The 25,543-nt window shown below is 33.9% G+C and overlaps 3 protein-coding genes, 1 long non-coding RNA gene and 1 other non-coding gene across 9 annotated transcripts; 2 read left to right on the top strand and 3 right to left on the bottom strand.

The window, feature by feature from the left end:
* The first annotated feature begins 4,772 nt into the window (after window positions 1-4,772).
* On the top strand, window positions 4,773-7,041 carry LOC118030538 (glycolipid transfer protein 3). 3 transcript variants are annotated; one of them, XM_035034792.2, is made up of 6 exons: window positions 4,773-5,147; window positions 5,250-5,305; window positions 5,599-5,666; window positions 6,260-6,395; window positions 6,532-6,675; window positions 6,770-7,041. In XM_035034792.2, exons 1-6 carry the CDS (start codon window positions 4,979-4,981, stop codon window positions 6,803-6,805), a joined length of 609 nt encoding a protein of 202 aa, XP_034890683.1. In that variant the 5' UTR covers window positions 4,773-4,978; the 3' UTR covers window positions 6,806-7,041. The 3 variants fall into 3 exon arrangements, with proteins under 3 accessions (XP_034890683.1, XP_034890606.1, XP_034890762.1); XM_035034715.2 differs by having other exon boundaries at window positions 4,774-5,147; window positions 5,536-5,666; XM_035034871.2 differs by having other exon boundaries at window positions 5,000-5,140; window positions 5,536-5,666.
* A 1,197-nt stretch (window positions 7,042-8,238) lies between these two features.
* LOC118030448 (uncharacterized protein C57A10.07) lies at window positions 8,239-10,714 on the top strand. The gene is made up of 3 exons (XM_035034605.2): window positions 8,239-9,272; window positions 9,772-9,896; window positions 10,162-10,714. The coding sequence occupies exons 1-3, from the start codon at window positions 8,693-8,695 to the stop codon at window positions 10,477-10,479; spliced, it is 1,023 nt and encodes a 340-aa protein (XP_034890496.1). The 5' UTR covers window positions 8,239-8,692; the 3' UTR covers window positions 10,480-10,714.
* Window positions 10,715-12,487: 1,773 nt separating this feature from the next.
* Window positions 12,488-12,576, bottom strand: LOC118041732 (small nucleolar RNA Z221/R21b). The gene has a single exon (XR_004686364.1). It is a non-coding gene; the product is annotated as a small nucleolar RNA Z221/R21b (small nucleolar RNA).
* A 2,573-nt stretch (window positions 12,577-15,149) lies between these two features.
* Window positions 15,150-19,659, bottom strand: LOC118030318 (protein LAZ1 homolog 1). 3 transcript variants are annotated; one of them, XM_035034412.2, is made up of 9 exons: window positions 19,503-19,659; window positions 18,629-19,070; window positions 18,432-18,488; window positions 17,701-17,809; window positions 17,406-17,590; window positions 17,233-17,321; window positions 16,700-16,955; window positions 15,862-16,107; window positions 15,150-15,694 (listed from the first exon to the last, which is right to left on the bottom strand). In XM_035034412.2, the coding sequence occupies exons 2-9, from the start codon at window positions 18,842-18,844 to the stop codon at window positions 15,413-15,415; spliced, it is 1,440 nt and encodes a 479-aa protein (XP_034890303.1). In that variant the 5' UTR covers window positions 18,845-19,070; window positions 19,503-19,659; the 3' UTR covers window positions 15,150-15,412. The 3 variants fall into 3 exon arrangements, 2 of the variants coding, with proteins under 2 accessions (XP_034890303.1, XP_073260748.1); XR_012167945.1 differs by lacking the exon at window positions 15,150-15,694 and adding an exon at window positions 16,298-16,374 and having other exon boundaries at window positions 15,966-16,107; XM_073404647.1 differs by lacking the exon at window positions 19,503-19,659 and having other exon boundaries at window positions 18,432-18,531; window positions 18,629-18,748.
* A 3,768-nt stretch (window positions 19,660-23,427) lies between these two features.
* LOC118030264 (uncharacterized) lies at window positions 23,428-25,272 on the bottom strand. The gene is made up of 2 exons (XR_004684304.2): window positions 25,045-25,272; window positions 23,428-23,644 (listed from the first exon to the last, which is right to left on the bottom strand). It is a non-coding gene; the product is annotated as an uncharacterized lncRNA (long non-coding RNA).
* Window positions 25,273-25,543: the final 271 nt, after the last annotated feature.

Here is a 25,543-nt window from a genome sequence, read left to right on the forward strand (position 1 = left end):
TGCGAGTTTACTTGGTTGACTCAAATTCACTCGATTTTTTTAATCAAATATTTTTTTCACCGATTTCATCTTTTAATATTGAGTTAATTCGAGATTAAGCTTTTTAATTTGTTTTTTTTTTAAATTATATCCATAAGTTTTAAAAGTTAGCTCAAGTTAATTTAAGTGGATCAAATGTTTCTTCATCTTAATAGTAAATTGAAATACCGCTAAATTCATAGTTAAAAAAAAAAATTCTTAGAAAGACACATTGCCAATGTTGAGACAATTTTTTTCACTCAAATAATAATTATTATGACCCGTGACGTAGTGTAGGAAAATAAGCTGGCTTATTTATTATGGAGAGTAGAAGAGAGAATATGAAATTCTAATGAAACTATCAGATTGTAATTTCAAAGGGATTAAATAAACTTTTTAATTTAAACTTAAATGGATATTATTCCTATGGAATTGGAGGTCTCTTTTCATTGTTTTTTTTATTCGTGTCATCAGTTCTAATCCTACAAATCTCACGACTATTAAAAATTTACATGATCATTAATTTTAGAACCCATAAAATTAATTAAAGTATGTACAAGTTAGTCAAAACATCTAAATTAATCTAAAAAAACAATAAAGTTCCTAAGAGAAGCTATTGTGTTTACACCTTGTACAGTGTCATGTTGCTGTCTAGTCTCCTAATTAATTACTAATTAGTTTAATTTATTAACGTTTGATCCAAATTGTTAAAAAACTGCCGTCCATATGACAGAAGTTCATTTTCTTATAAAAAGAGCTTGAGCTGTTCATGCTTCGTAGTGAAAAATGTCGACCATACCCTTCACTGGTTAATTCTTAATTGTTTTAACAAGGAATCCGTTGTGTTCACACTGTCGTTTGTTTCTTATACATATATTATATATGCTAAAAATGTTAAGAAATTGTTTAATCCATTAATTATTATCTGGGAGTTCATGTCATCGTCACTAGCTGCGAGCTGGAGTTGAAGCTTGGCAAGAAAGAAACTCGTTCAGAAATTTAGCTAGCTAGCGTGCATGCGTGCGTGTACCTCCGATCGATATGATATCTGAAGGATTTTAAGTTACTTTTTAATATAAAAGAATAAGTTGTTTACGTTGTGAATGTCTTTTCCGATATCAATTCTTTGGTGACAGAGGTGGTCCTGAGCAGATTAAATTAGTGAATGAAAAAATAATGTTTATGCTTAATAGAATAAATTTAAAATATACAAATTAATAAATAATAAAAAGAGTTATTTAAAAGGTTAATCTTCTTTGTAAAAAACAAAAAATAAATGTACATATATTTATACGCTTTCATTTATTTATCCTAGAGATTAAATTTCGTTGTCAAGTACATGTGATTTTTATTCATATAAATAGAACTTGTTTATCCAAAACTTAATAAATAAAAATTAAAAATTAATTATAATAATCTCTTCAAAGTATTGTGAAAGTATAGAAACAATCCAAAATAGTATTTAATATATATTAAAAAAATTAACTAAACATTAAAAAGAATTGAGAGAAAGTTTATTAATTAAAAAAAAAAAAAAATTCATTAAAATACAAAGGAATATACAACAAGTCATCTGTTCAATTTTATATAAAAAAAAAAAGATAACATGTCATTTACTATAATATTATTTTAGTAATCTCTAGTGATTGAAAAAAAAAAATCAGAGTTTTTAGATCTCAAAAATCAAAATTCTCAACTCGTTTTCACCTAAAAACATCATAAAAACCTCAATGAATTCATTTTTTAATTCTTAAAACACTATCTAATTAGTTTAAAAGCTCAAAATCAAATCAAATATAAAAATATTACATATCTTAATATACCTTTTCGATATATTTGAAGGGCAAAACTATCTTTATTGAACTCCTTTCTTTAAGACAAATTTATTTGTACCAAGATTAGACTTTTTTTATGGCCATTCATTTTTTTATATATAATTCTTTAATATAATGTCAGAACTTTTAATGACTAAATAATCATAAATTTAAATTTTATTATTTTTATTTATTTAATAAAAATTAAATATAAAAAAATATATACCTATACAAGTTTGAAATGCTTAAAAATGCTTTCAGTGTAGAATTGGTTCCCATAATGCGAGTAGATTACTATTTGTACAGTGTCAAGTTTGACGCGCTTAAGCAGCTAGCGCGTCAAAAGATCCCATGAAGGGAGATTTGCTTATCACCCAGCGTGCTTTATGACACCATAACTACCAGAGAACAGCTTGCATTCCAAAATAAAATAGAATAAAAGGCTACCCTGCAACTAGCAAAAGAGTTATAATTAAACAATTGGTCTCCAATGTCAAATGAATCCATGGTGTTCGTGAAGCCGTACGTTTCAATGTCAAAATCCAGTGATCTTGTAAGCATATTTTTTATTAAATATCCCAATGACCTGCATCTTTTTTTCTGTCTGCACATTTTTTATAAGAAAAAAAAGATATAAAAATTGTCGTGAGGTTTAAGATCCTTGTGTGTTAGAGAATAATATAAATCATATTCTTATTATCTATATTAACTATGGGAATCTCTATTTCATATTTTCCAAGACAGCAATTAAACTCAAATGATCAATACTGACGTTTCTGTAATTCCATTTCCCGGGAGAGAGACAACAAAGGTCACTCCAGAAAGTAGTCTGGTTATTCTATACAGGAGGTCCCACCGGAGCATCAAAAGGATGCTGCTACCTTCTCAAATCCACCCTCCTACAGTATAATATGATTGATTGTATCATTCCATATTTATCTTCTTTTAACCTCATCCCTCTACTAATTTCTTTTCAATAATTCGTTAAGTATTCCATTATCGTCAAAGAGCGTTGCTCCTCTCGGATAGTAGCAGTGTTGGCTGTGTTTTGCCGAAAAATTTATAGACCAACTTGATAGAAAAAAAATTAAAAAGACATGTTGAAAGCGTGAATGCGCATGCTCATGACTTTTAATTCGATTCAAGCACTATCCAATTGACGTAAACTATGTAAATTCAAAAAACTTATTCAGAAGCTCTTTAGGCCTTTTTGTAGTTTGAATAACTAAAACTGCCTCGAAATACTTCTATTAAAAAAAAATAGCCTTTCTAATTATCCTTTCTTTTATTTCAGTGTTAATTTATCTTCTTTATTATAGGAATTACTGTATTGTTACAGATTTAAAAGATGAAGGTCCACGTTGCTGAGAGAGAATTGAGGGGAGAACCTATACCAGACAGACCACCGTACAGAGGAGGTGGAAACCGGAGTTAGGGCAGAACGCAGGAAGTGCAGGGTGGCAAGGTGTCATTTAGAGATAAAGTCATAGGACCAAGAAGTCCCCCATGCCCGAGAGAAAAGATGGACATGCTATGGCAAGAACTGGTACGTATTGAGTATGAAAATGGAAATCGTCTGTTGCCGAAGGTTTTTCCTGATGATTTTAACAAGTTATGTTACCCTTGGGGAGACTACTCGTTAATTAATCGTTAAGGTTTTAGGCAAGAATATTGGATACGTCCAAATGAATACCCGATTGAAATCCCTCTGAAAACTTCATGGATGATTATGTTTCTTGGAGCAATTAACTCGACGTCGAATGTTTATAATTCCAAGCCAGCTTACTCGTGGCTTCTGTCTTAATCCAGGACTTTAGCCTATGAGGGTAAATGGAAATGGTTGATGAACTTACAAACAAAAGAGAATATGATCGAAATCACTGATCTGGTTGGCTTTCCACGATCGGCTTCCTACTAAGACACTCATTTACCATCTAGAGCTCTCTGCAAGTGCCATATGTAATAGATGTAACTTGCAAGAGGAATATTTTTTCCGTTGTTTGAGAGATTATACGCTGGCTAGCTCAAAAAATCTGGGATGAAGTTGGTTTTAATCAAGCAGAAGGGTTTAATTGTGAGACGTTGAAGGATTGGATGCATGATTATAGCTTCCTCTGACAAAGCTTGCGTGTTTCTGGGCTCGATCGTTATGATGGATATGATCATGCCAACGTAACATTATGGCTTTTGGTGGTAATCAGATATTTTGTTAGGTCTCCCAATACTCAGCAATAAATATTGGAATTATTGCAAAACACCCATACATAACTACAGAATAATATATTTATCAGAAGGTTTGTTTTCACACTAAAAGAGATTTATTCATGTGTTCTGATATAATATACGCATTCCATTTTTAAGTCCTTACAGTTGAAATCTTCATAATTATATCTTCTTTGGTTTCGACATGCATGTACATATTTTGATTAGACTGACTATGTAAATTTGTCTTTGATATGTAAGAATCGATGCAGACAACATGGATTATCCTCGATGCACACGCACGAATGTCAGCAAAATAATTACTAGCTGTAATTACGAAGAGGAAATTAAAATGATTTTAACATGCACACATCATGAAGAATCGCAAGCATTTAAATGGATCGGAAAGAAAGAAAAGATTTATTCAGCCAGCCCAAATTGCAAGTTTCAAACACAACTAGGACTTTATTGAAAATATGATAGCTTAAGTTGAAAATCAGCTCCTCCTGCGGCCCTTGCACCCCAACTGGTACAGGGAAATTATAGTTTTTTTTGTGACGCAAAGGACCCACATCAGCGTACTGATATTAAAAGATTGACAAATCATGATACAGTAGAACTGACGATTGGGATTAGATATGCAGAGGCAAGATTACATTAATTTGAAATAGTAAATAGGATAAGCTGACAGATAACTCAAAGGTCAGATACAATGTCACCATCAATGTCTTAAAGAATACCTGAATCTATTAGTTCAACCCTTAGAAGTTGTTTGTCTTTCAAAAATTTCACTCACAAACAACGGCCACTGAGACCAAACTCTAAAAGCTTCCATTTCTCTGTTACGATTCTCTAGTTGCAAGTGCAAGCTTAGACATTGAAGAAACCCTTTTGTTGCCTAAGACCTCTGGTTGTGAAAGAAGAGCCAAGATTCATCTTAAAAAATGAAAAGGACCAGAGAAATAGAGAAGGAATCAGAGATCAAGTCTGCAATTGAAGAACTTTCGATGCTGATCAAACTCAAGCCTACAGGTGACAATCATGATAGGACTACTGTTCATATACCGACAAAGCCTTTTATATATGTCTGCAGCCTCGTTATTCAGGTTCTTGGTAATTAGTTTCTCTTAATTCTATCTCTATCTTCTTGTTCCTTCAAGACGTGCAATCACCTTGACTTTCTCTCTGTGTCGTTCTGTTCTTGTCTCTATGAAGATAAGATAGGCCCAACAATGACAGTTTTGAGACAAGATATTGATCAGAATATTCAGGTAAAGAAAGAAGATTGCAGCCCAGTTTTAAGTGTTTTAATTTCAATTACTCTCGTGACAAAACACCCCTGATCTTGACATTTCAACAAACGTGCTCTCCGAGGCTTCATTGTTTAACCAGACTAGGTTATTACCGTCCATGTTCAACATTTGTCATTTTCCTTTCCGAATGCTAACAGAACAGTGGTTCTCTATTGTCTGTATTTTTTTCCCCTTTGTTTCATTTGTAGAGATTGAAGATGCTATGTGACTCTGATCCTTCAATGTACTCCAATTTGGTTGAGATTTTAAAGAAAGAGGCCAATGAAGGCGGTGCAAGAAAGGGTGCCAGCTGCAGTAAAGCCTCTGTTTGGCTTGCCAGGTATAGACAATTATCAGTTATAAAGTGGTGCAAATCTAATCCCAGCCGCGGCCGATTTTTTTATTTTTAAATCAGAGGCACGCATTAGTTATATACTTATTCAATCAACAATAACAGCTTGCAACTTAGTGGATTGTGTCAGTAACACTGATATCAACAGTGTAATTAATTAGTTCAACTTGGCAGCTCTTGAACATTGTTCTCAGTAATTATCTAGCCTAATGGCCGACAAATCGAAATCGAGAAACCCTTTTAATTGCCGGTTCACCAGAATGTTAATTTGTTTGTTTCTGCAAAATGCAGACACATGCTGCTACACTTCTTTTTTGTTAACTTTAGACCTTCCAAAACTGAAAACTACTCGACACAGCTTAGCACCTACCCTGCCATAATCTGGATTGGCATGCTTGATTCCATCCATGCTGTGATGGAGTGTTAATTTAGGGTCAAAATGGAAAGTTCTGATCCAGGTTCTGTTCATTTACATTTATAAACCTGGTAGTTGGACGTCTAACATCATAGCTTGGGCATATTTTATCAGATGCTTCCTCAGTATTAATTTAGATCACAATGAAACTCATTTTCCTCCCCAGATCCTTGGATTTCACGGTTGCTTTGTTACAAAGGTTAGTGGCGGATCCTGGTCAGGAAATGGAGAAACTCGTGGAAGAATCTTACAACATCACTTTAAAGCCATGGCATGGTTGGATTTCATCAGCCGCTTATAAAGTACTCATATGAGCCTTGTTACTTTCATTCTTTGTTTCACAGAACTTAAACACTGCTCCTGTAACATATGGGATACACGTGTCATATTAACTACTTGATACCAATCTTGAACTGACAAATTAATAATGTTTTGCAGGTAGCTCTTAAATTGGTACCTGATAATAAAACCTTGATTAATCTGCTCATGCCAAAAGACGAAACCTACGACACCCTTAAAGAGGATATGCAAACATTGATCTCACTACTTGTGCCTTTTTTAGAAGAGATCCACTCTGTTCTGGTAAGCCACCAAATTGATGTGTCCTGGCCTTTATATAAAGTGTCTCTGCTATGTTTCTGGTTACTTAGATCATTTCTTTTCTTCCATGTCGGAGATATTGTACGGGTTGGATAAGTTGAAGTCCACTTAAGGTGAAAACACACAAAGATGGGCGAAAAAACACACAAAAGAAAGCAAAGCAAATGTACAGAGTTTGTCTTTTACATAACTTCTAGTTTTCTTCTTAGTTTCTTTCGTGTAACTATGAGTTTTGTGAATAGCTGATCGAGTTATGTGGGAAATATGCTGTAACACTAACTTGCTGTAATGTCCACAAACTATATCTTGAAAAAATGTCAATATCTGGCCGCGAAGGCATTTTGTTTATATTTCTCCGACCTGATCATCATAGGATCGGGTCTTTTGGATGAGCATCCGACGGTTATTTTTATTCTCAAAAGTTGAAGCTAGAAAAATCATGGAAGTAGGTACCCTGGCCTCTTCCTCCCTCTTTAGCCCTTCAGGGGCTTGTTGTCAGAGTTTGTGTTGAGCTCCTAGCAACATTCCAAGAAAATATGTCTTCAAGCGAAGGTATCCTTGGTATGAGAGCTAGTGAATTTTTCCATTGCTGCGTCCTTCCACCTGATCATAGCCAGCAGTGGACTTCGTACCCTATGCAATTAGATTGATAAATTCATTACGTACGTAACGTGATGTTGCATAGATAGATTAGTTTGTGATGCTTTCCTAGTAAACACAGCCTTTATAGTCCGAAGTGCTGTAAATCCATAAGCAACGGAAGCTCTTCTGAAGAAAATTCCTTGACTCACCATCCACGGTATGAAATGGAGGCAAATTCAACAAACCATTTGGAACGTTAAGCAGAAAAATTTTCACCACCTTCCTTCCTCTTATTACTTGGAAACAAGTATGGTTATGTGATTGCGAAGTGAAGAAAAATGAATTTATCCTCGAGTACATTTCTTTTAACTCTCAGCTACCATGACTTTTCCTTTATCTTCTCTGTTGCCTTCATTCTTATACGAAAGTTAGTGACCAACTGTAATACATTCAGATGGTGGCAATAATTGAATACTTTCAAAGATACTAGCAGATCAATTCCCAAATGAGTGTCATTTGAATCAGAAGACTTGTGTGGTAAATCATGAGGCGCTGTCAGTGCTACAATTAAATCTTCATATGAAGAAGATCCTAAAACAAAGAGTCCAGCTTACGGTGAAGCACGGGTACCGAGACTAGTACGCACCAAATCAAGAGCTGAATATATCAAATAGCCCATTTAAATTTCAAAAGGCCCACGATCTCTTAAAATTAAAAGGGCCTGGAATCCAAATGCAAAATGGGATTGTGGAGCTGTGCAGTTCAAAGTAGTGCAGATTGAACGTAGATCCCGTATTCCTGCTGATTTATCAAAATTTGATATATGAAAGAATACATTGATATGAATCAACGACAAATTTATTCAGAGCAGTTGGTGGGCCTTTGAGTTTAAATGGGCTATTTGAACTTTGAAGGAATCAAATCCAATCTATTAATGGCCTATTTGGTTATTTGATCTTCTTCCCCTCTTACCATCTTTCGAAACATAATGTTCCAAATCTGAATCTTATTTTAGTATCATTTAACAACACGATTAAAGAAATTTCAAGCAGAGCAACTGTGTGTTGGATTTCCTCTACAGTAAACACCGCAAAACAATTTCACAGTCTCTCTTGGTTGCTGTCAAGATATCTATCTGGGTAATGTTTGATTTCCAATTCCAAGGTGGAAAATCTACCTTTTGACTTCTTAAACTTAGAACTTGACTTGTTGAATTGAATCAAAATTCATGATCCTATTGTTTAGTATCGTTAAATCCTCATCTGGGTTTGCTAGATTTCGCTTTGCCTAACTTTTTTGATCAATTTATAATCTTTTCCTCCCTCGTTATTTTATTGTGCTTAGAAAGTATATGATCCCATTACTTTAGCTTCATACGTTCAAATCCCCATCTGGGTATGCTTGATTTTGTAGTATCATGAACATATATGCAAATAATACTAAGGCTTTCAAATCATATCCAAGAGGTGATTTTGATTTAGAGTCAGGAACCCTTAGAAGGTCCCGAAAATCGAAAAACTCCTCCCTGCACCCTTCCAAAATGATCAAATGTTTTGCTAACCGCCTTAATTACTTTTACAAATTGCACCCATTTCTTTTATTCTTCATTTCATTGTCTTTTGGGGTCACAATCCTCATTGTTTTGTTTCTATATGAGAGCCGGCACCGAACAATGAATGATTTTGGAAAACTCGATTTGGGGTTGAATGATTATCCATTTGCTAACCTTAGTAATCTTGTAATGGTTGCTGGACATTCGGTTTATACTAGTAGTTGTGGGAAAGTTGATAGGGAGGATTCTTGGTTTTTGGAGTCTTATCAAAAGCATCCCGGACAGGCTGCTACTTTTGTGGCTCATATTCAAGAGGGAGTTGAAATTGTTTCGAAGGATGATGGGGCGTTGCTTTTGTTTAGTGGTGGTGAGACTCGTAAAAATGCTGGTCCTCGTAGTGAAGCACAGAGTTATTGGGCTGTTGCTGAATCAAAAGGATGGTTCAGTGAGTTCTTCTGATTCTCTAAGTTCATATGCTGTTTGATCGTTTTTTATTTGATTACAATGCCTCATAAACTTGGATTTAATATGTCTTTCTGTTTACTGTGATTTGCATAAAAGCAAACAATGTTTGCCTAGGGCTATCTTTGAATTTGTTGTTGTTGATGTGTCCTGAGGGAACTCCTCGGCAACTCAACTGAACAATGAAAACCAAATTTGTGTTTCATGAATGATTTATCTGATTTGGTTTCTGACATAGATTTTACATCCTGATGGCCATGTTTTTAAAGGGGTCCATGTTTAATTGGGTTAGTAACTTAGTATCATCCTTGGAATTTGACAATTTTTTGCTACTGCCTGTTGCACTAATTGTCTAAACTGATGTGTGCTAGGAATCCACAGCTCATAAATGTTGTGAATAGCACACATGGCGTGTGCAACTATTTAAAGGTGTCAAATCATCTGATCTTGATTTTACTGTCATTAAAATGTGTGATTGTCAGGTAACGAGGAAAGTGTGAGATGGAGGGCATTGACCGAAGAACATGCCAGAGATAGCTTTGAGAATCTTCTCTTTAGTGTGTGTAGATTCCGAGAACTTACTGGAAAATATCCCCAAAACATAACTGTAAGTACATGGTTTCCAAATGTCTTTTCTTTTGGTGCTGTGTGAATGATCCTGATTGAGAAAGCAGGATAATGAGTTCAAATCCTTTTAACTAGATCGAAAATAAGAAGTAACTGAAGATTATATTAAATCTACATCCAGATCTTCCCAGCTTCTTCTTTCTATACCATCAAAAAGAAAAAAAGCAATAAGAATGTAGAAGTTTAATTCCTTTTGCTTTTGATGTGGATTGTCAATTCTAATTTTTATCACATTTGTGGTCTAGGTCGTTAGTTATGATTTCAAAGGGGAAAGATTTGCAAACTTGCATCGCTCTGCAATTAGTTTTCCAGAGTCCAGGTTCTTTTATGCAGGCACCCCAGCCTCATCAACTTCCAAAGAGGCTGCTTTGAAAGGTGAATCATTGGTGAGATCTCAATTTCAAGAAGATCCTTATGGCTGTAAAGGTTCTCTCTGGCGTAAAAAACTAGGGCGTGATCCCTTCCACCGGTCGATTCCTTATCCAAATGGTTGTCCTGAAATTAAAGATCTATTCAGATACTGTGGAGAAGCTCCGTATCCAGGTTACCTCCCTTGGGCGTAGAAAATATTTATCATTTCAACCATAATATGCTGTCTTAGTCCATAATATATGATACACCAGCAGAACAATCACAGAACAGATGCTTGACTTGGCAGTATACCTTCTTCGTGTTAATTTTATTTGCTAGAAATTATAGAAAGACAAATAGACAGAAACTTTTTGCTGCTTTCAAATTTTGTTATCGCATTGGCCATGGGCAAGTGTGGCTCAATAAGATATCCTACCATGCATTTCATGTTGTTCTTGGGTGACAAAATCAACCAGAGCTTGTACAATTTGCATATATCGGATGAGCTGCCTTTTGCTTTGTCCTTTCTGGGTGTAGGATAAACAACCTACAGAACCAAGTTCGAAATATACTTTACTTCGACAAAGCATTCCATTAACCATCCTATTTGTTTCCTCTTTGCATCAGCCTTGAATTCCATGCATAAGCAGTTCCTTGCATGTAATTAAAGAAGATGAGTTCAAGAAAACCATAGTAGCTTCGTGCCTGAATAAGCCCTCCTTACCTTGTGGACTAGCTTGGGTAGGAAACTAGTGATATGGTTAGAGATCTTAGGTCTGCAGTGTCCTTGGGATAGAAAATTGAAAGAACAGAATCGATGCACGCTCGCGGCAGGTCATGAGTGACCTCAAACCAGGTTTATGTCTTTTGGTTACGAGGGCATCAAAATTCGTATGGCTATTCCTTGATGCAGTATCGAAAATCTATTATCCGTAATGCCATCACTACAGCTTAGATTAAAATTTTCTAGAATGTAAACTGTTCATATATTTTTTTATCATTTGGAATATATTTTTGAATGTATATATGAACAGTAAAACAGGTTAATATATTTCTTTCACCCTTTTGAATTAAATTTATCTTTTAGCTTAAGTGATTAATGTGCAAGGCAAAGATCAGGCTAGGGGAGGCTCGTTCCATTTTCTTGTCAACTGAAGATAATAAATGGCATGCTGTTTCTTTTTTTTTTCATTGTTTTTTTTCTTTATTGATGATTTTTTTGGCCTCTTGAGATAAAAACTTACTCTAAATAACTCGCCCAAGTCATGAATTGAGTTTTGGAATCCATTAAATTTATTTATTTTATTATATTATATGGTAAAAATATAAATAACAAATCACAATTAACTCAATAATAAGTGACAAAATTTCTTTAAAACAACATTAAAGAATAAATTTGTAAATTGTATAGATAATAACCCGTGGAAAATCAATCCCATCTGGTTGCTGTTTCAATCGGAAGAGAATGAAAGCTCTCAAGATACCCTTTTGTTTTCGGATGACAGGTGAAAACCCGAGCAATGTCAGGGGAATAATGAATATCGGAAGCCCTTATCTAGGATGTGCAGCCGCTTCTTCGACCTGAAAAAATGAACCTTGCACAGGCAAATACAACTAAGCTGCCAAAATATTTATGGATAGATAAAATAGTTCATCCCGTCGCTATTGCAAGTGAATTTGTAAATGCAAATTACACGTGCCTATTCCAATGAAAATTTAGTAAAATTTTCTATTTTTATTAAAATTCTTACAACTCTAAGAATATTCTGACTTGCATCAGATTTCTTATATACTTCTTTATATTATCTTTCCTTCAGATATTGTTTTAGATAAATCAATTTATATTCATCATAAATTATTTCTAAAAAACAATTTTTTGATTATAATTCGATGCAAAACGTCATTATTCACAAACCATATGTTGTCGTCAGGAGTAAACAGCGGTTTATTTGGTGTTGAAGGATTGAAGATAAATAAAGCATTACAAATACTGGAAAAGAAGCAAAAGAGGAACCATCAGAAACCAAAAGTTATCACCAGAAGCAACAGAAAATTGCTATGCGGTCCGCATCATGGCATTGGGTTAATCTGATTTCAGAAAAACCCACATCACATGGTTCCTTCGGTTTTACTAATATACATTTTTACAGAAGAAAAACAATAATAAAGAACATCGATAAAAAAAATTTAGCAGATTAGATCCATAAGAGAAGGAGAAAGAGGCTCAGAAACATATGGGTATGAGAAATTTATCAGCACAGATTACATCAGAGTGGTGCATGACTATCTCAAAATCCTCATCACTGCCCTCTCAACGAAATCACGCCTTAAAAATAAAAATAAAACAAAACAAAACACAGAATAGGATCTCGGGGGAAGGGGAGAAGCTGCCTGACTATTTACTGAACTAGCAGATATGAAAAGCCATAGTTTCTTCTACCAAGAGGTATAGGCTAGCATCGATCGGGTATATATAGTGACAAATCATTTAAGAGAATGAAACCCTAATCCAGCCCTCGGAACTTATAATGACATTCTTACCCTCCATGCTTTGTAGTATTTCCCATTTTGTTTTCATTTTGGGTCGTGGTTCCCTTGGGCTCTTAAGTCAAGACTTAAGAGCCCATCAAGCAGCGAGCGAAAGGATTAAAGGAATACCTAAACAAGCATAAAGTGTTATAGATGCATCATGCCTGCTTCAATTCATTACTTGATTCTTACAAATTGGATAGCAACATGAACAAGACTCCTCAACACTTTAATGGCAGGGTTCATGATCAGTCTTTGAACCTCCATAGCTAAAATGCTTGGGGAGACTTGATAGATTTTAAGTAAAGTTGATTTTATAACGCCTCGATCCTAATTCATACATCTAGATAAAATTATATTAATGGCTAATATTGTGCTATGGATAAAATATTTTCTTAACATTAAAAAAAATTTAGATGTTGGTACCATTGTTTCTAGTATAAAAAAAAAATCAAACCGTGTGAATATTAATTCAGTATAACTCAACTGACTTGACAAATCTAAAAACAACTTAAACGACTAATAAAAGCATCATTTAATTAAAAACAATGCAAAACATCTTTTTCTTTAATATTAAAACAAAAATATATTGAATCGACTCAGGTTTAACTTGTGAAATTTACAAACTTAATCATGAGATCATGATAATTTCACAAAAAGCAATTTAAAACAAGTTAGGAGGTCTAATTCCAAATCAATTCAATGTTGAATGGTAAAATTAAAAAAAAATAATCAATTAAAAAAATAATCTAAAAAAGCTCAAACGAACCATGATTAAGCTGTCAAACCTGCGATCCAAGTCATGAGGCTAAAATAACCTCATAATAAGCAAATCAATACAAATAGTCAAACTTAATTCTCAATCAATTCAATATTAAAAAAAAATAACACAAAAAATAACATGAGTTAACTCACTAGATTCATGGAACAGGTCATAAAACCGATATAACTTTATAAAAAAACAAATAAAAAATAACTCAAGTCAACCTAAATTAACTTACCAAACTCGCATCCTAGATCATGAGACTAGAATTACCTTATAAAAAATAAATTAAAATAATTTATAAAACACAATTCTTAATCAACTCAATATTAATAAATAAAATTGTAAAAAAATCATTAAAATAATAATAATAATAAAAAAGTATATTAGATTAATTCACTAAACATGTGATCTGAATAATAAGATTCAGATGAGTTTATAAGAAAACAAATCATGAAAAAAAAAACTAAATGTTAATGATAAATTTGAAAATGACAAAAAGATTAAAAAGAGAGAGAAAAACAAGATACAAAACAATAAATAGTGTTACACCTCTGCATCACATTTTCTCTCATTATATCACATATTACTGTGCGCCCGTGCGTGTTAGGCCTATTGACAGTAGACAAGCCAGCATGGCAGTTTATCGTATCCGGGCCTGTCATATAGAGAGCCTGTGCGGGGGTGAAAGACACTGGGCGAGCCGTTTAATAAATTATCACAAAAGAAACATGCCCCCAACACCGAATCTCTGAGGCTCTTAGGACATGCTCCTAATACTCAATTTCCTCGGAGCTTCTCGCGTCAAGGTTTATTAGCGAGCCGCGTCGAGCGTAAATTCGTCCCTCCACAGCCTTCAAGTACAAGAGAAGCACGCCACAGGTTCACGGTCATTCTAGTTTTTAAAGTTTACTTAAATTTTTTTTTTTTGAAAATATATTAAAATAATATTATTATTTTTTACATACCAAATCGATTAAAAATAATAATTTAAAATTAAAAAAAAAAAAACAAAAAGTTTAAAAAACACATTCCATCAACTCAAACACTGACACATTTCCTTGGACGCACCCATTTCGGGTAGTCAATCGCACTCGATCAACCATCTCATCACTACAGAATACAGATAATAGTCATATCACCCCTTTGTATTCTAAGCACTCTCATCTATCCAATATTGCCTTGTTACCATTGATTCTTGTAATAAGGGATACGAGCATTCTATTCATCCAATTAAGAGCCGTATCTTGTTAACCGTATATTTGCGGGGAAAGCAAAATCATCTCTGACCTCTGCAAATCAGAGGCGAAAGAGTATAAAAAGGCATTACTTATCGGTGAGAGCACTCCACAGAGAAGCTTCATCAATCCATCACTCTCGCATCAACAAACAAACATGATATTGCTTTTCCGTTGAGAATTTCCTTTGGCACTCGTAAAGGGTCAGAGAATAATCATATTATGTAACATCCAAACATAAAATTATACCAGTGAATAGTCAGTCGTGATCTTTCCGAGTGAATTTTGTTTTGAATGAAAATGCTTGGGTTTTCATGGTGAGCCTTAGCTCGGCAGCAAAAACTTCAATGGGTTTCTATCAATGGTAGAGTAGTATCTATAGAATGTTCTTTGTACATTTCACGGTTTATTGAATCCCAAGATTTGGTGGACCAAATAGTTCGCCCCATAAATAAAGCATCATCAAAACATTGCCTTATTTATGGGAAAATAGGCCACAGATAAATTTTTGGAGTTCGGCTTACCAAGAACAATGACGCTGCCAAGAAGCCCGGTGAACTCGCAAGCAATTAGAATTTTACTCTGTAATAGCTTTCAATATTATCGGGCCTGTTCTCATTCTAAATGTTGAAGCTTTGGGTTGGTGTGCGGTCTCTTGCCATCGGACAAACCACTGTCACTGACACTCCCTTCAAGAAGGTTATCGTGTGCTTCAGAGAATTCCCCCGTCCATGTATTCAAGGGAACAAGATAATTGTCATCCTTGGAGCTCCTCCTGCGTTCCTCATGGCGCTTCACATTTTCAGAAATCTCATGGAAGGTTCTATTTATTTTTGCAATTCCCCTTTCAACTGGTTGCACGACATGAGAAACTGTATACTTCATGTCATCAGCAATCTGAAAAAAGAATTCGTAGTCAGCAATGTAGAAAGATAGAATGAGGGTACATCTAGGAATTCAATAGCAGTCATTAAAAAAGTTTAGAAAGTTAGTGACGGCACTGTAGAGAAAATGAAGTTCAGCAATTAATTCAAATCATTACAGAAAAAGAGCAAGTATCTCACAATTTCACTGCTACCAAAGACCACATCACGAACACTCTGGGGAAAATTCAACCGTTTTTCTCTTTCATCATGCCGACCTAGTCGTACCCTAGTTGACCTCTCACAATCCCGAACCTCTTCCGGATCTGGAGGAGCTCCTAGAGAGGCATAGTCAGTCATAACGGCGACATTGCGAACACATCTCTCTCCGCGCTTGTAAGGTACAGAAGGGAAGACATAAAGATGCACAATAGCTGCAATACCCATCTGTATCACAAATTCAATATCAGGAAACAAGAACGCCCTCCTAAACTTGAAGAAATTAAGAGGAACGATAATCATTATGATTCAACCAGAAATAGTATTGGACATGAAGACAGCATTGTATTAAGAAGAGTTGATGCATTCCTACTCAGTCCTCCCACATAAAGGTTTATTAGGAAGTTCAGCCTCTTACATGGTAGCACCAGGCCTTGATGAGATACTTCAGCTGAAGAATAGCTTTCATCAATGGATTAGGGTTTCCAATTCCACCTACAGAAATTACTCATATAGTGAGACTGCCCCTAAAAGACACTTGTCACTTTTAGTTGTGGAGCTGTGTCATATTGCAGCATCAGCATAACAAACTTATCAACCCTCGCAAGCAGTCTGACATGGTTCTTCGGTAGAGGACACCACACCAATGAATTCAAAAGGACTGGCACTAAATGGATTTCTACTTTAATGTCATTTCCTAGTCATGTTTATCAATTTCACTAGAATACCTAATCAGCAATATAATAAATGCATCCACAGTAAATAAATCAATTCTCTCTCTATTATCAATGATCGGTAATAAATGCATTATCAGTCACACCTCAATGCAAATAATGTAGTCTTGTATACGTGTTTTCAGCTCCTGGGCTAAAGCCCCTTTGAAGGCTCCCATGGAGAAAAGAAACGCAACAGCAACACCTTGCCACCATGTGAGGAAAACAATCGACTTGAATGTCAGAAACTTGGCCAGTGGTTTGATTGGGGCCAACTTGTCCTTAATTACAGAATAGAACTGTACAAGGCAGTATAGGGCCCAGGTCTGACTGAAATTAAGGATAATTGCCAAATATGGATACCTGTAAGAAAAAATCTCACTCAGATCACAGGCAGATCAAGAGAATGAACTGTATTGGTTTTTTTCTAATGATATTGTGTTACATATTAGCAGATATACACAACTGACAGAAAATTACAAAGTAAAACACACAAGATTTGATTAGTGTTGGAAAAAACTGTTTATGACCACTCCATGCAGGGAGCATGGCATTTGTTGTTAGATAAAATACAATATGGAACATTATCATTTAAGCTTTAGATGCTGAAATCGCTGGTACAATGAATAAGGTCTGTTACCCATATCTCCATTCAAACTTCCCTTCTCCATAAACCCCAAAAGCTTGAAGAGTCATTGCTAGAAGCGCACAGATCAACTTCAGTATCATCTGCACGGTAAATATTCAGCAACTGCCACATGGTTGCAAATGTCATAATAAGGGAAAGTTTTAATTACACAAACAGGTACATACATATTGAACAATGCCAATCTTCACAGCATTATAGAAATCAGCACCAAGATTCCAGTCCCTCAGAAAGCAATTTAAAGGAAAAGGATGCTCAACAACCCCATAAGCATGTGAATCCTCCAAAAGAGGCGAGCTGGGAGCGATTAAGGTCTGACTTTCCATGAATTCAATCGTATTTTCTTCTCCGCCTTATATCAGCAAAAACTCATCAAAATAAAATAAGGGAGTGCAAAAATTTACCACGAATCATGGCTATCAAGGATGTTGAGGAATGAGGTAAAACCCCAAATAGCAGTACCTAAGCAGGCTATGAGATATCTCTCAAAGCAATACAAAGCAAAAGCTTCGTAACAATCTCGAATTGCTTCACAGTTAAATGCAGCACTGGAATCCAACAAAGATAAGAACTGCCCATGAAAACAGTAAAGATAAAAAAAATCACAGGTCATCAACGGAAATTAACAAATAATCACAACATGGATACTTCAATTTTGAGTAACTGCTACCAAACGGATGCCAAGTCAAGGTGCTAATTTTTTACACCAAGCCAGTGCTAGTCAACTAATGCTTGTAGGATTTGACATTTCAAAGTGTAAAAAATAATGGGCGTTGCTCAAAGAGGTCAACAAAGCAGAGCATTTACCAGTCCTGACGTTTGAAATAATGAATTTGCTTATTTATGCCAAAACAGTAACACTACCCTTTCAGGGAATATATAAAGTGATGGTACCTATCCTTCCCAGGATAATAAGATGCATCAACCCTATGAGTTATGTTTACAATAAAGAGCAGGCAAAGCAGACTTTAGCACACTTAATTCATTCAACAGTTTTTAGGATATGCGGGGTAAGTAGGCTAACACTTTCTAAAACTGTCTAGGTATCTCTAATACTACAAGGATTAGCAGCAGAGCTTCTAAATTATAAGATTATCAATAAAAAATAGTGAGCTCAAATACATTACACCCAAAATGCAAGTTACCATTTGCAAATTGAAGAAGGAAACAATAATAGGTCGCTTATTTCATACCGATTCTAGAGAATAAACAGGAACCATCAGGATGAGTCCAATGAGAAACTTCTGCTCCTGAAATTTAATAATCAAACTCATAGCTATCAATTTTACTTGCCTGACCAAATTAACAAGGGAATAAACAACTATGAGTGTATGAGGAAAGAACAAGGTACCAAAAAATCTACAAGTTCAAAAGAAATACGAGAACAAACCTCTGGTTGGTTATATGCAGCTAGGTGCTCAAAGATAAGATACATTGAGAGGACAAGGGCAATAAGCACAAATATGCTTGCAATGAAGATTGGCCAGCTGACATTTACAACAGTCTCAGCTCCCAGATTTGATGCCCAAACTTTCCATGATCCGCTTTTGGACTCGACCAACTTGAAAAGAAAAAACAAAGAACAACAAGCCCCTCTCCATTCCATGGAGCAGAACAATACAACTGATGCTACTTAACACGTCCGTGTATGTATAGCTCAACCTTTAAAGGGCTAGATGCTACTTGATTGGAGGCTTTATGTCACCCAAGCATCTGCAGCTAAATACTCTGTAACCATCAACTGTAATATACCTACCGCTCTGCAGATATTTACAGTACCGGAAGGACAAGAACCTTCTGTCTTTTTTTACGTAGTGAATGTCGATCACAACCTAAACCACATACATCATCGTATCAGAAAGAAGCCCATAAATCATCAAGACTTATCACAGTCAATTTTAGTAAAATGCACAGGAGACCCACATTATGTATATTCAAATAGCTTTCAAAAGATTTATTAAGTGCTATGGCTTATGCATCAAAGTTAACTTCTTTTACATCGTGATTAGCCTGCAAAATCATTACATTAAACTAATTACTTTGACAATAAGAAAAGGAACTCGAACATAAAGAAAAGGAAAAAAAATCTCTTCTTCCAGAAAACTAAGTTTCTAATTGGTTTATTCTTAAATCACACAAAACACAAATAAGCGCCAATACGATTAACGAAATCGGAAAATCAACCAAAACCCTAACATACACACAGTCACGTTAATCGAATAAACACGTTGTCAGACACAAAAATCAAGAAAGAGAGAGCTCACTTAGCGTGTCATTAAGAATTAGGGTTCCAAAACAGGTTGTCGAGATTTTCCCGGGAAAATCTGGGGGGATGGGAAAGAAATTTTTCTTTTTTATGTTGGTGGTGGTTTTGTGTCAATGAAGTAAACTGATTTTTGCTTAGGAGGTTGGGAACTTTGTTTCCTTCTAGGATTCAAAGAGGCTACTGTTACCATAGCAGTCAGGTTTTCATATCACGGGTCAGATCAGGAACGTTGATTCAAGGTTAGATGTGGGTCCATCTCTTTAAGAGTTAGTAAGGATTTTGTCTTTTTGGTAGGTGTGGTGATCATATGGGGCTGTGATGCTGGTGTTTTGTGACGGGCTGTGGTTTTGTTTGTCCACGTAAGCAAATGAACGTAGTCGAACGGCATTGGAATCCATGTCCACGTCAGCTAATAGACTGGTAGGTTTTGGTTGTTGAGATCCACCCAGCCAGTCCAGAGACGGACTGAATAGAAGGTATTTTTAGACTTTAGGGTGAAATGTCTATTTTGCAATCAATAAAAAAACATTACAATGGTAGCAGCTTAGTAACTTCACATTTGTAGCATTTCAAGATTTAAAGTGCGCAATTACATCTTTTTTATAATGCACATCCTTCCATATTTGAATTCAAAAAATTTTAAAGCTTATATTTAGAGGTATTTTGGTTTTTTTTATTTTTAATAAATAATTAAATGACACTCATATCCTTAAAAGTGAATTTTATGTCTTATGTTAAAGGGTATTTTTATATTTGCACTTGAGCATTTTTGTAATTAAAAGGTTGGTGTGTGGGCACATATGTAATTTAATATATACAAAAACATTTTAAAGGAAGTTGAATATGAGTATATTTCACGCGTCATCAAGTAGACAGCTCTTGGGCTATTACAGCTGCTTGTGCATGTTTATCTAGTGGTTAAATGCCACTTTCCACGACGGTATTGCAATCTTTTTGGCATCTCTTTCTTAGGGAGGTGATGTGCTTAAACAAATATCATCGAGTTTGATGCAGGTAATTTTTCTTTTCTTTTTCATTCTATACCCCCTTAAAATTTGGGCTTAGCATTTAAATTTTATAGATGGTCCTCTGAGCCTGGGATATTCAAGTATTGGTTGTTGTTCTTTTGATTTGTATATTTTATCCTTAAATCTTCATGTAAGTTTTTTTATTGGTTTTTAATTTTATCATTTAATCTAGAGTTTTTATTTTTATTTTCAAATTTGATCCCTTTTTTTCTTCAATTTTTTCTTGCCCCTTTTGTAAACTTTCAATTGTTTTTAATTATATTCTTCAATCAAAATTTTTATTTTGTATTTTTAAAAATTTACTCCTTATTTTTTTGTGATATTTTCTCTTAGCTGTTTCATAGAATTGATTTTTCTTTTCAATCTAGTCTTTTAATCTAAAAATATCCATCCTGTCATTGTCTTTTTCAAGCTTGATCATCTTTATTTTAATTTTAATTTTTTATTTTGAATGTATTTTTTATTTCATCATTTGACATTTGATTTGTTGAGATTTAGGCTTCGAAATTTTATTAGGTTTCTCGCTTCCAATCAAATGGGTTGGATCACGAGTTTTATAAGTTGGCATAGGTTCACAATGTTTTTTATATTTTACTTTTTCTTTATTTTTAGTCTCATTACTTGACGTTGATTATTTCTTTTTTTTAAAAAAATAGGATTCATGGTTTTTTTTAGATTATATTGATCTCATGACATGTCCTATGTGTTTGGTGAGTTAATATAGAGAGGCCCGTGTATTTTTTTTAATTACTGTTTTTTTATTTTTAAATCTCTTAGTGTGGTTGATTTTTTGAAAAAATTTATTAGTCAACACATGATTTGTTGAGAATTGACCTTTATAGTTTTTCTATATTTGATGCATTAATTTAATCAAATGGCGTGGGGCAAAGGTTTATACAAATTTCATCATTTTTGTGTTTGATTTGTTTGAAATTGAACTTCAATTTTTTTTTATTTGCTTCCCATAAACTTATTATGGTTTCATGATCTGACTTGTATATTTGATATCCTTGCTCGAGTTAACTTGAGTCATTTTTTTTTTTTGAAGTTTCATTCTTCCATTTTTTATTGGCTGATATCATAGTTTCATTACCATTTTTATTTTGATAATTATTTTTTTCTTTGCATTTCTCATTTTTTTTTATAAAAAAAATAGGTCCAATAACTGTACTTGTCAATTATTTTAACTGTACTTGTCAATTATTTTATTTTCCATTTAAACTATACCAACTTTTTTTTGTCTAGTTGTGTCTACACCTCAAGTCAAGTTTTATTTTTATTTTTGACTTTTTTAAAACACCTTTGTGTTGTGTTTTTAATTGATAATTTTTTTTATACATATATTTGGCACACCTTTGTGTTGTGTTTTTACTCTCTCCCTCCCTCCTACCTGTAATCAAACACTAACTATATTACCATGTTCTTGGCTCTTGGTGTATGTTTAACAGTATACTTTTCAATTAAAAATCTAATAAAATAATATATTTTTATTTTTTATATTAATATATCAAAATTATCAAAATATATAAAAAGACATCAATTTAATTTTTATAAAAAACAACTTGAAAAATCATAAATTACCATAACAGTAAACATCTTGATCGAAAGTCATAAATTAACACACGAGTTGCGAAGAATAAAATCTCCGGATATTGTCGTTAATTAAACGAGAAAGAAGCCAGCCAAAAACTCGAGTTGCGTAAAGGGAACGAATCCAATTCGCATAAAAGGAATGGGGGACAGCTTAAATTATACATACACACATGCATACATATACACGCGCGCGCACTTCGGAAGATCATTTTCTGTAGCTTCACGACGGCTGGAGCGGAGGAGTGATCTGTTATGCAACCGTGAAATGAAATTGGCGAAAATGCATGATTGCTGCGTTTGTCTTTATGCGCTTTTATGTTCGTGGCGAAATAAATACAGTAAAATATTTAGTAAAAAATTAAATTGTATTTTGTACTGTATGATATATTAAAAAATTAAGTTTAAGATATATTTATTTTTACAATAGTTTTTTTAATTGATGAAACTCTGTTTATTTTTATGTTTTAAAAATATTTTTGAAAAAAAATTATTTTTTATTTTATTTTTTTCTTTGCTTCAAATTAATATATTTTTGATATTTTCAAATTATTTTGATATACTAATATCAAAAATATTTTTTTAAAAATAAAAAATATTATTTAATATATTTTCAAGTAAAACATAATTTAAAAAGCAACTGCAATTATATTTCCATCAAATATTTTATATATGTTTTTTACTATACATAAATTTTAACTATAATTTTTACTAAATACGTATTTAAATCCAAATAACCACAACTAATTTATACTTTTTTTAATTTTATTTTTTAAAAAACTACAACTACCAAATCTATCTAAAAAATAAATGAAAATGGATGTGCAGTAGCCAGTTAGCAACACGAGAGAATATAAAGAAATTCAGAAACATCCTTGTAAAGGTTCATGGCAGAGATAAAATAAAAGAAGGATAGCTCAATTGGCTTCAGACTAGGGGTGGGCAAATTTGATTTGGTTCGGTTTTTATCTAAAAAGTTATCCAAAATCAAAATTTGAAAAACTGAAATATTCAAACCAAAATCGAATCAGTTCAAACCGACCGGTTTTGGTTCGGTTTTTTTAATAGAAAAACCAGAAAACCTGTATTATTTTTTTTTTGAGCTTTTTTGGGCTTTCTAATGGGTTTTCTGATGGGCTTTCTAATAGGCTTGTAATTAATGTGAATATTATCTAATTTTGTTATAAAATTCTATAATATATTTAATATTTTTTATCACTAAATATTTATTTATATTAAATTATTAGTGCTAAGTGTTTAATATGTTGCAAGTCTTTCTAATATTTGTGTTTTGGACTCCTCCTGCATCAAAGTTTAAATAACACACACCAAATTAAAATTTAAATTACAAAGCATTGCCTTCAAAATGGCTTAAAAAGAAACAACAAGTAACATTGCCATAAAAAATAAAACACTTCATGCAAAAAATATAAATCTTCATTGTGCACATCATCCCAATCAAATGTTCTTGTCATCTTGAACTAATTATCATCCGATGTTACATGTAATTTTCCATCAAAATCTACAAAATAAAAAATTAGACATGTTAAATGATTGCAAACAATTTAATTAATAAATCATAAAAACAAAATAAAAGGTGTAAGTTACCTGACTCAAGGTAACATTAACAACAAAAAGTTATAACACTGCACTTGGAAATTGCGGGAAGAAAAAGTCCTACTCTCAGATCAAATAAAACACTTCACATTGGATGTGTTCAAATGATTCCCACTTCTTTCCATCACAGGGACATCATTTCCTCCTTCCATTACATCAATTACTTTCCAATCCATTCTACCAAAAATAGGTTAAATGCAAAGAAACAATTAACAAAACATTTGCAAGCAAACCAATGGACTACACAACCTCATGGTTTCGAGTTTACAAGATTAATCTATTTCGGTGCTCCATCGAAGGAAAATGAAAGAAAAGCGGTTGCTACACTTACAGGAGATGGAAAACAACTTATGTTTATGGCCTTTTGTTAATCAGAAAATAGAAACTACATGAATGCAGTTTTGATTTTTGGTTAGACAGAATTCGTAGCTAGTTGATTCCTAGCTTCACAATAATGCAAGCTAGGATGTTGATAGTTCTCTTGAAGAAGAGCTCGTCAATTATCTCAAGAATGCTAGGTACTGCTGCCTAGAAACCAAAACATTATTGACAATAGAATAAAATAAGCAAATGATCCTTGCCATGTCCAAGATTAATTTGGCTGCAGATTGACAAAATCAACTTTGGAAGAAGCCTAGTCTATACATTGTAAACGTTTTTGAGCTATGGATGGCTATTTGTTGAGGTGAAGCAACATGTTGCAATATCTAGCACTCTTATCTTAAGTTTGCCACAGTGATTCAATTATTTCTAAGATTTAGATGAAGTCAAGAAATGTACCTCAACGTCCCTCACCGCCCGTAACTGCTTCTCAGCAAATCTCTGCGAAAGCTAGAAGAATCTTCATTTTTTCAAGCATTAATTTGTTTGCAGGATTTATACAAACAAGCCCTCATGGTTTCGAGTTTGCAGGATTAAACAGATAAAAACGCAACACCTTTCATCTTCAAACATGTCTAACTCACATTAAATTATTGTTTCATAACAACCCAAATACACCAACACGCACACGACTCCTAAAAATCCCACCTTTTTCAACACATAAAGCACAATCATCCAAAAAAACACCACCCAAGATCCAAAAATCTAAACTTTATCAACGCCCAGTACACAACCATCTAAAACAAACAAAACCCTGCACTCAAAAAACCATATAAAAAAGTAAAAGAGAGTTACTTACTGGATAAGATCTTGTATCTGTTGAGCTCTAGTGTTCACAAATCTCAAATACACTGATCACACTACAAAGCATATGTTTTTTTTTTTTTAAAAAAAAAATAGAAATTGACAAGAAAAAAATCATACCTGGTGTGACAAGATTTAAGGTCGGGTCAGGTGTGAGAGAGGGAGGTGACTAGTTTACTAGATCTGGAGGTTAGGTTGGGTTGGGTCGGGTGTCATGCCCGTGTGGGAGACTGGGAGAGGGATATGGCTGGTTTGTCCAGATTTGTTGGGTCAAGGACTTGGGAGAATGGAGATGAAGATTGATTATTTTTTTATCTAGTTTGTGAGGGCTGAGAGGGGGCGGCTGGACGCTGAGGACGAGTATTGCTTGCTAGGGTTAAGAAATTTTATATTTATAGTACCCCTTAACTGAACCGGTTCGGCTCGGCTGGGGTTTGGTCGGTTTTAGATTTTTTAAATCAAAACCGAACCAAACCGAACTTTTATTTTAAAAAAAATCATTGGTTTAATCGGTTTAGGTTTTTCAGTTATTTTTTTTTAATTTTCTCGGTTTAATTGATTTCTTGATTTTTTTTGCTCACCTCTAACTTGGACCAAGGCCTTCCATTTCCACTAAGCA

Source organism: Populus alba, chromosome 14 (assembly GCF_005239225.2).
Source record: "Populus alba chromosome 14, ASM523922v2, whole genome shotgun sequence".
NCBI classification, from domain to species: domain Eukaryota; kingdom Viridiplantae; phylum Streptophyta; class Magnoliopsida; order Malpighiales; family Salicaceae; genus Populus; species Populus alba.

Bases quoted from the DNA above. Each gene is read 5' to 3' on its own strand.
- LOC118030448 (XM_035034605.2), top strand. From the start codon at position 8,693: ATGAACATATATGCAAATAATACTAAGGCTTTCAAATCATATCCAAGA. The intron at 9,273-9,771 runs GTGAGTTCTTCT...TGTGATTGTCAG, and splicing joins TGAATCAAAAGGATGGTTCA to GTAACGAGGAAAGTGTGAGA. The intron at 9,897-10,161 runs GTAAGTACATGG...TTTGTGGTCTAG, and splicing joins AATATCCCCAAAACATAACT to GTCGTTAGTTATGATTTCAA.
- LOC118030318 (XM_035034412.2), bottom strand. From the start codon at position 18,844: ATGGAATGGAGAGGGGCTTGTTGTTCTTTGTTTTTTCTTTTCAAGTTG. The intron at 18,489-18,628 runs GTTTGTTCTCGT...ATTAAATTTCAG, and splicing joins CTGCATATAACCAACCAGAG to GAGCAGAAGTTTCTCATTGG. The intron at 16,108-16,699 runs GTGTGACTGATA...TTTGTGATACAG, and splicing joins ACTACATTATTTGCATTGAG to ATGGGTATTGCAGCTATTGT.
- LOC118030538 (XM_035034715.2), top strand. From the start codon at position 4,979: ATGAAAAGGACCAGAGAAATAGAGAAGGAATCAGAGATCAAGTCTGCA. The intron at 6,396-6,531 runs GTACTCATATGA...AATGTTTTGCAG, and splicing joins TTTCATCAGCCGCTTATAAA to GTAGCTCTTAAATTGGTACC. The intron at 6,676-6,769 runs GTAAGCCACCAA...TCCATGTCGGAG, and splicing joins AAGAGATCCACTCTGTTCTG to ATATTGTACGGGTTGGATAA.